General features: G+C 35.5%; 1 protein-coding gene across 2 annotated transcripts; it reads right to left on the reverse strand.

Moving 5' to 3' along the window:
- Nucleotides 1–3,023: 3,023 nt before the first annotated feature.
- On the reverse strand, nucleotides 3,024–9,024 carry LOC144704664 (DDRGK domain protein). 2 transcript variants are annotated; one of them, XM_078577162.1, is made up of 9 exons: nucleotides 8,827–9,024; nucleotides 7,985–8,093; nucleotides 7,102–7,208; nucleotides 6,944–7,045; nucleotides 6,699–6,860; nucleotides 5,736–5,792; nucleotides 5,339–5,375; nucleotides 5,054–5,251; nucleotides 3,024–3,237 (listed from the first exon to the last, which is right to left on the reverse strand). In XM_078577162.1, the coding sequence occupies exons 1-8, from the start codon at nucleotides 8,947–8,949 to the stop codon at nucleotides 5,058–5,060; spliced, it is 891 nt and encodes a 296-aa protein (XP_078433288.1). In that variant the 5' UTR covers nucleotides 8,950–9,024; the 3' UTR covers nucleotides 3,024–3,237; nucleotides 5,054–5,057. The 2 variants fall into 2 exon arrangements, with proteins under 2 accessions (XP_078433288.1, XP_078433287.1); XM_078577161.1 differs by having other exon boundaries at nucleotides 7,102–7,214.
- Between the last annotated feature and the right edge of the window lie 657 nt (nucleotides 9,025–9,681).

The following is a 9,681-nucleotide window of genomic DNA, read 5'->3' on the forward strand; positions in this document are numbered from 1 at the left end:
TATGTGCTTGTCTGGCCAGGTACAAAATGAGGTAGACTACATGAACCACTGGGCCCAATATAAACCTGTCATACATATTTCACATTGGATTGTTCGAACACAAATATGTTCAGAAGTATTCAATGTTGTTGATAACTTGCAAACTATAATGTTAAATAGATAAATATTACATTACATATATGTGTTTTATTGGCCATATTTGCATGCTATCATACATAAATGGACATAAATGACATGAACTATGATTTTATGATTATTTTTAATATTTTAGTGTATTTATATGGCATTTCACCTCAGTGCATTGAATAATTTTTTTTTGAAGGGCATAAAATACTTGGCTGGAGCTTGTTATGGATTTTACTAATTTTTATGGAATTTTTCTATATTTTTTATAATTTTATGACCATTATTTAGCCAAGAAATGATTTTTAGAATTAAAATAATATATTTTATGATTTATCTAGTATTTTAAAAGAGGATTTTTTAATTAAATTTGTGACGTCCACATCATTCACCCGAAAATTCGAGCGAATGATTGGAAGCACCAAAATAAGCAGTTATTGACTCATAATGGCATCGCAATGCGCGATGCCATAATGGCACGGACGGCAAGGAAAAGGTAAGTTTGTCATTTTTCATTTATTGTTTTTTCGTGCAATAAATGCACGCAAAGAATCGATCTCTGCGTGCATTTATGAAATGAGAATATTCCTACTCAATTTTAAAACACGCGGAATCGATTTGTCGCATGCATTGATTGCATGCGGCAATCGATAACCACATGTAATGATTTTTATCAAAAAGGCTTCGTCATTTTCTTATTATTTTTTAAATAGGTGCTGACGCAAGACAACGTGGCGCAATCTCAGACACACAAAAAGAATATTTTTGTCTCTATCTTACAGCGATGATTGCGGTCTGTGGAAGCACGCAAAGACGTGTCAGAATGCCATCTGAGGACAGAGAAATCAAGTTGACGAATCAGAAAAAAAAGAGCATTTCGTATTTTCGCCGAGGAGAAATAAAATGTCCAATGTGTAAGATCAATCGCCAGTAGAATGGCAATATCTTGAGATCTAGCCATCCAATTGGGCTCAAATTTTGAGGATACATTTGTCTTTTCACTTTCTACGATCCATAGGGCTGATTTTTAAATGGAGGTCGGGAAGAAGGGGAAATTGACTTTGGAAGCTCTCCTCCAAGAAATTGACCAGGAAGGACACAGGTGCGGCTTTTGAAGTCGACAAATCTTGGTTCATTATTCAAAGTTGTAAGTTTTAACTTTACTGTTTAAACTTCTTCTTGAAAAATTCTAAAACGCCAAGGCATGGGCAAAATGTACATGCCCTTGAAGTTGATTTGAATGGTGGTTAGCATTGCAATTTGATTTTGATTCAAGATCTGCCTCTTAATCCTTAGTTCTAAATTGATTTTCATCCCATTTTGCATTTGAGATCTCTAGATTAGGGTCAAATTTCATCTTTAATCACTTTTTCTTTAAAAATTCTTCTACTTTCTCTCTCTAGGTTAATTCATCCACTTTCTCTCTCTAGATTTAGAAATTGATTGCTGAAAATTCAATTCAATAAATAAAAAACCTAAATCCAAATTTTCATCAAAAAATTCGTCTATCTTCAAGTCCAATTTTAAAAATTCCTTTTTTGATTATTAATTCCCAATTTTAATACATAAAAATTGTCTTCATAAATCATCTTGATTGGAATATTGGTAATCCTAATTTATGTGATATAAGAATCAAAATTATCCTACCTAGAGTGTCTTGACCGAAAATATTGAGATCAAAATTATGCTTTTCTTTAATTTTGATTAATTATGTACAAAATAAAACACAATTAAGGCCCATTAAATGCAAAAGTAATTCATTCTTGAATTAATTCATTTGAAATAGGATTAAAATTCTTACAGAATGCCTCCCGGTGGTTGCTCTATACATAGTATTTAGTGATTAAGGGCTATTATATTTTATTGCACATCAAAAAGCAAAAATAACGACATGTTTTACATACAAAATTTTAGGCTTATCAATTGTTGTAAACTTAATATTTTTTTCCTTATGGCACATTATGTGCTCGTTTTTAAAACCAGTATTCGGATACAGGATGTCGTTGTCCGGATATCAATTTTTGGTAGGGATTTTGATATCCGATATCCAGATATCGAATTTTGTTATCGAACATCAGATTTGATATCCTGTACCATCATCTTCCCCGTCTAGAAGCCTAGGATATTGGTTTAAACATCCAGAAGGATATCCAATATCCGTCCGACTTCCAGTATCGGGTGGATATTCAATAACCATGCAATATCCAATATCGAGTGGATATTCGAAAGCCATCCGATATCAGATATCCAGTCTTTGAAATTGCCTCATTTTTTGCTGGATATCAGATATCAGTTGCCTGATATCAAATATCAGATATCAGACTATATCGGACGAGCAAACACTAAGTGCAACCTTACACTTAAGATTGATTCATGAAGAACATGTAAGCAATCTAGAATAATTTCTCAAGATCATGAAATATATCTACATTATGAAAAATGCCAGAGGAGCTAGTGAACATTAAGGCATTTTATGGGAAATATAAATACTGTTATAGAGATTTTTTCCCTAAGTTGCTGGAGTGAAACGGGAATGCCTATTCATAATAAATTTAAAACTAGCATTAGTAGTAATGCAAACCCAATATTTTTGCATGGAGCTCAAGAATCAATTTGAAAACCTAGAACCAGAGAGTATGCTCGGAAGTCTCTTATGAAGGCTGAATGAAAATAATCAGAATATGATAGATGTGCCCAGTGGAGATGCTTTCATAGACATTGTATGGATGATGAATATTTTAGACTTAATTGAAATGCTTAAAGTTCCTTCAAAAAAAATTGCAATGCTTAAAGAAAATAGTGTACATGTTATGGCTATGAACCAAAATAGACAAAGCTTGATACCAATTTATTAGAGACAGTTATGGTTTCTGGCAAATGAGAAAATCTGAGCACAGGAATTACAGATAAAAACTTATATTTTCAGCTTAAACGGCGAACAAAATCCTGTCGAAACTGAGTCGTTGATTTACACCCGATGTTATATGTAGTCATAAACATGTAGAATTAAACTGGAATTATATGACTAAGCAGGAACACTTTACATTGCCATTCATTGAAATCTTGTTGGGTTATCGGAGGTCAAGTGGATTCCTTCGCTACCTCAAGCTCAACCTGCAAGGACCGATTCAGACAGTGAGTGACAAGCTAACCATAGGCTTGATGAATGAAACAAAAAATATTTAAAGATAAATCAGTATTTCTGTCAAACTGCAGGGTTAAAAATGTCATTCCCAACTTTCTCAGGGAGTTTAATGTAAAATTGCAATGATCTTATACAGAACCTTTCTCGAGTCCAGGATATCGGAAATAACATCTAGAAAGAGTAGCCGGAACCACTTTTTCTTTTGATTTTCTGATAAAGAAGAACCCGCTCCTTTCCATTAACATTACCAAAAGCCCAAGTATTCACCAAACTCATTCCGAGTTTCAATCGAACTGCTGGCACCCGTTTTCCAAGCTCTTGCTTTTAGGGCAGATATTGCATGAATGGAAGTGAACTATTCTACTGATTTTTTTTTTTGAAGAAAAACTATTCTACTGATTATCTAGGGTTTCTTCCATTGCTCGGTCCTCTCGCCTCCCATCATCCAAAGTTTGACAACTTAATTGAGGAAAAATAGAGAATGGGCTGATAAGCACATTTGAGGTCACTTTCTGAGCAACCTGAGCATGCAGGTTATACATTCCAAAGAAAGTGAACTATTCTACTGATCTTATAGGGTTTCCTCCCTTGATCTGAGGGCAGCAGGCCCCTCCCGTCGCCCCGATCATCCAAAGTTTGACAACTTTATTAAGAAAAAATAGATAATTGGCTGACATGCACATTTCAGATGATTTTCTGAGCAACCTGGGCATGTAGGATAGACAGTCCCAAGGAAGCCTTAGAAAGTGATTAGATTTACATATTGGACGGTTGTCCTTTTGTGAATACATGATGTCTATGAATGTTTTAACAGGATGGCATCCAAGAAGACCAAATAAAATGTGCAAAGGACTGTCTCACTCAATGAATTTTTGTTCCTATTTTTACTCAATAATTCGTCTTCCTACTCGCCACTTACTATCCCCAGTTCTCTTCTACCATCAAATCTATCACATCAATCTCAAAGTATTAAACCTAGTTATACCCATCAAACATGATAAAATTCATCTAGGTGCAAACTTACATCTATCATTAAATCCATATCCATCCTATCAATAGGTTAAATTGAATGTATCTAATAAAATATGACAATTCAACTTAGGTGCAAATTTTCGCCCGCGATGAAATCCATCTCCATGCCATAAAACATGATTCATCAAAGGTGAAATTTACCTAATTTCATCTCCATCCCTAGAGGATTAAGCTCAATCATTCATATAAATAATATTTGCCCATAAAACATGATTCATCAAAGGTGAAATTTACCTAATTTCATCTCCATCCCTAGAGGATTAAGCTCAATCATTCATATAAAACATGATGATTCATCTCAGGTGAAAATTTTCGTTCACCATCAAATCCATCTCCATCTCTAGAAGATCAAACATTACAACTCATGTAAAACACGATAATTCATCTCAGGTGCAAATTTATGTCTACTAACAATTGCATCTCCATCCCTTTGAAGAGTAACCTTAATCACTCCCATAAAACATTTATGATTCATCTAAGCTGAAAACTTGCATCCACTATCAAAACCATCTCCATCTCTGGAATAGTTTGAGCTTATTTTACCCATAAAACATGATGATTCGTTTTTGTTTCAAATTTGAATTGTTTACCAAATCATCACCTTACATGAAAATGGATTGAGCTTGATTAAATCAATAGAACACGATGGTTCTTCTTGTGCACACTCATGCATCTACCATGAAGATAATGCTGTTTAAGTTTAAATTTCATGGGGATAAAACTAGGTGAAAGAAAATGTTAGAAGATGCTTACCAACTTAAGAAGCTAGAATGCCATCATCAACCAATAATTTGGGTTTTGAGTCCAAATCAATGAACTGGTTTGACTTGCTAGCGAGGTGAGAGATGCTGACTCGGCCCATGCTTTTAATGTAATCAGCTACAGCCTTCATTTCCTCTGGAGATATGAAGATATATTTACCTCTGTCATCCATAACACCTGAAAGCCTACCTGGAACGGCTCAAAAAATATAGTTAAATATTTAATCAGGAAGAGACGACGATTAAGAAATGAACAGATTAAGAGAATAGGACTTGCCGGTGCTTTCTAGAGAAGTTATACGGTCAATGCAATCCTGCAGTGAACCAAGTATGCAATCATTCAACAGAGCATATTGCGAAGAAAAAAAGGATAAGAACTTTTTCGTAAGAAATGAGGCTGGTAATTTGAGAAGAAAAGGAGACTGATCCTTTAGAACGAGGGAAAAAGAAAATATCTTTTTCCAAAGAAATATGGATGTTATTTTTCTAATATAGATGATTAATTAAGAGAAATTGAAGCCGAGGTTCCAAGCTTTCCATGAATCTCAGCGTAAATAATCATGCTTCAAAATCTCAGTTGTCCTTTTGTTTCAACTGGGGTGCTAATCATGACAAAAGGAAGAATAATTATCAACCCACGACTAACTTCAAAATCTAGTAGATATACTAATTACCTTTGTTCGTATCTTGAACTCTGCAGCAAGGTCCTCAAGAGGGATACATTTTTGTTCCTACAGTTACAAAAGAAGCAACCACACATTATACAAAGTATTAAACTCAGCAACGGATGGAGATAGAGGGCACAAGCAAGAGAAAGAGAGGGAAAGAGAAAGATAAAGAGAAAGAGCGATGAAGAACAGAAGCAGGGAAAGAAAAGAGCGGAGCAGAAGGTGGAACCCTATCCCCCAGAAACTTGGGCCGTCCGATGAAGATAAAATAAAACTCAGTTACGCTAGACAGTTCTCAACACTTATATAAGGATAGAAATCTTTACAGAGATAATTATAACAATACCCCTGCTTCTCGCATAGTAATATTTCATGTTAATCATTACGCATAAAATCTTAAACAGCAGATTCCAGGATATCGGCCTTTATTAAGCTTTAAAGAACAAATTAACTGACTCTGTGTTCAGAGAAAGAAGTTTCAACTAATCATGCATCATCATCCGTTGATGGATAAGGGTAGAAAAAAATGTGAATGATCTTAGTAGTGAATGTGGCGGCGGTCTCTAAAATCCTAACTTCTAGCTTCACTTGTAAAAAAGGTATTTCACTGAGGGATGAGCACAAATTAAATAACATCTCCTGTATTGAAGGACGAGGAAAGAAAGAACCAAGCAATTACGCCATGTTACTTTTCCACAAAATAAAGAAGGTTTCTATGATTTCACAAGGAAAACCAGAGAAACTAAGTTTTCTGACAATAGACGTGAATCAAGACAACTCAAACTTTTACATGATGTGTGATAAAGCTATCACTTTGTGTCAATGGGCATATCGACTAACAGAACATCTTAATGAGGATTTTTTGAGAATCTGAGACGGAATAAAAGTTCTGGCAAATGAAGTTCATCTAACACTTGATTGTGAGAGACATATGTTGAAAGAAACTGATACAAGGGCTGAATAAAATACCTTAATGTATTCGACAAATTCTGAAACCAAGTCCTGGCTTGCATCTTGATTAGCTTCTCCTGCTGTGCCTTCATCATCAACAGAAAATTCTCCTCTCCATTTCTCAAAATCTAGCTCTGCAGCTTCCTCCTCTTTAAGCTTTTTGGCTAGGGCTTCTTCTTCCTACATCTCATCAGACAATAGTCCAAGTCAATAGGGTAAGAAACAAAAGCTACAATGCCAGAGAACAGCGATCCTTCACCGACCAACCGACGTTCTTCAGCTTCACGCCCCTCATCCTTTCTTCTCCTCATCTCATCGTAGTAATCTCGTTTCTGACTTCTTGACTCACGAGCTGCTTCTTCAGCCTGAAACTAGACTTCAGCGATCATTTAAGTAGAGTATTAGGAATTCCATATTTCACCTGACGTTGAGCCTCCCTTTCTTGTTTCTTCCGTCCTTTCTTAGCAGATGCCTTCGCAACATAGTCGTCAGCATCATCGTCATCCTCATCGCTATCAGCAGGGATATCTGAAACTTCAGAAAATTCGTCAGCATTGAGATTGGAGAGTGGGTAAGGAGAGAATGTAGTTTTAGTCAGGACATATTTTATGTTTTATGTTTGTTATTGTAGGTGGACCACTTGTTATTAGTTCCCAAGCATCCTTTTATTTATGGCTTATATTGCAAATATGCTGCACACGATGATAGAGGAATATGAACTTCAATCGAGGGACAAGGATAAAATATCCTGCAAAAAGCTGATTGGGCATTCTCTGATAGAGGAATACAAACTTATGTCGGGGGACAAGGATGATCAGAGAGGGAGAGGGAGGGGAACCACTACCCTATGAAAACTCCAAATAAAATTCAAAAATACTCCAATGACTGATTGGTATTCTCTGATAGAGGCCTACAAGCTTCTATAGGGGAAGGAGGATGATCCCAGAGGAAGAGGAGGGAGGTGGCCATCTACTCTAAGATAACATTAAAATACTCTAAGAATTTTCTTCAAAAAACAAAATACCCTAACCTAACATGTTTTTAATGAGAAAATGAAGGCAGGAAAGACAGATCATTTCTGGGATGAAAAGTGCTCAGTGCCAAATATTTGACAGACGAGAGATCCAACAATCTCACGAACGCCAATAATGAGAATAAATTTTGTGAAGTCACTTTCAATTGTAATGCAGGAAACCATCCTACTGGTAAATAGTAATGAAATGAATCGAGATAAATATCATCATAATACTATTATCATAAATATATAACCGCAGATAGTTTCAACAGAAAACAATTAACGATACCTTGTGATCGAACTGCCGACATTGACGAACTTGTTGAACTTGATGAACCAGCAGCAGCGGGCCTCCGACGCATCCTACGGGTTGCACCATGTCGTACTACTTGTTCCCTCTGGAGAAAAGCAGAAGAGAGTGATAAATAGAATTTTCATACCGGTTTGATTCTTCCCGTGTTCAAGAACAAAAAAAATTCCCAGAATCAAGAGGTCAAAATATTAGATTTTATCTCTCTCCAAATTCAATTCAACCGTTCAAATATATGAATTGATCAAAAACGAATTACCGGAAGAGGAAGAAGCAAACTCAAAAAGTTACTGGTCATTCTGTGGTAACCCTACTAGAATATTATAATCAAAATGCAAATCCAAAGGGAAATTTGGAAGCTTGATATACCGCAAATAATCGGGTAAGTGAGTATGCAAACATAAAATAACTACAAGAAGTATAGGAAGGCAATTCCCTGACGAGGGCCAGATGTGAAAATTCCATCAATTAAGATACCGAGAGAATTATAAAGATCATTCGGAGAAACTGATCCTTGATTATCATTTCGCAATATTTTTTCTTGAAAGACTGAATACAAAATCGCGGTACACACGAAGTGCTCTCACAGCTCATAATCACATCAACGTTAGAATTTCATTGCAAACCCGTTAATTTTAAAAGCATAATTCCCCTCTCAATCCTCCGGCCAGATACTTCAAACACAGTAAAAACAGCAGAATCCAATCAATTAAAATATATAACCCTACGCATAAAAATTTAAAACCACTATCGAGCCAGAATCTGTCAACATGAAATTTTATAAAAAAGGGGGAAAAAAGAATCAGAGCACGATCTTTCACCAGAGGAACTTGTGCCTCATCCTCGTCAGATTCTCGAGAAATTCGACGTCGCCTCCACCACAGCAATGGAAGAAGACCAAAAACAAGAATCATGCAAACGATCCCAGCGAAGATCTCCTCCATCGCTCCGAATCCCTCAAAATCTCCTGGCAAGAATTTCGATCCCCTTTCGATTTATTTAAATACCAAGTTTTCTTCTCTTTTTGAACCTTTCACTCCTTTATATACTTTTTAATTACAACTTATCCTGCATCTTTTTAATTGCATAATATTTTTAATTGTATAATCTTTTTAATTGCATTATTCACTTGAATTAAATGACATTTTACTCCTTCATATTCTGTTCAGCCACTAATCTTGAATTATTTTCTCACTAGACTTGTTTGATAATGTGAGAGTAGGGTTTGCCATTTTTTACCAAACTTTGGTAAAACCGGACCGAACTTATACTGTCAGTTCCTCAATCTCGGGCTTACCAATAGTTCGGTACTGATTTCAGTATGTACCAAACTGATGTCCAAAGCGAACATTTGCTTTGGTTCGCACTGTTCATGCCAAAAGTACTTTTCTTTGATTTGTAGAAAATCCATAAAATCATGGTACTATACTTTATTGTTCATCTTTTGACCTAAAATTTGATTTTAATTTTTCAACTTTGAATTAGATTTTGTCTTAGCTGAAATCAGTCATTGACCAAGGTCATAGTGATTTTTATATATATGTTTGGTTTTGACCTGAATTTTGAATTTGATTGTTTATGATATCGGTGACCGAACATTTATGTTTTATCTGGACTGAGGCCAGCCTTTAACCGAACCCAGACCACGGTGAACTTTATGTATAAGTTTAGGTTTT

The sequence above is a fragment of the Wolffia australiana genome, chromosome 6 (genome assembly GCF_029677425.1).
Source record: "Wolffia australiana isolate 7733 chromosome 6, ASM2967742v1".
In the NCBI taxonomy this organism is placed as follows: domain Eukaryota; kingdom Viridiplantae; phylum Streptophyta; class Magnoliopsida; order Alismatales; family Araceae; genus Wolffia; species Wolffia australiana.

Coding starts and splice junctions, on each gene's coding strand:
- LOC144704664 (XM_078577161.1), bottom strand. CDS start 8,949: ATGGAGGAGATCTTCGCTGGGATCGTTTGCATGATTCTTGTTTTTGGT. Junction 7,215..7,984: donor GTCGGCAGTTCGATCACAAG/GTATCGTTAATT, acceptor AATTTTCTGAAG/TTTCAGATATCCCTGCTGAT. Junction 5,252..5,338: donor AACTTCTCTAGAAAGCACCG/GCAAGTCCTATT, acceptor GAGCCGTTCCAG/GTAGGCTTTCAGGTGTTATG.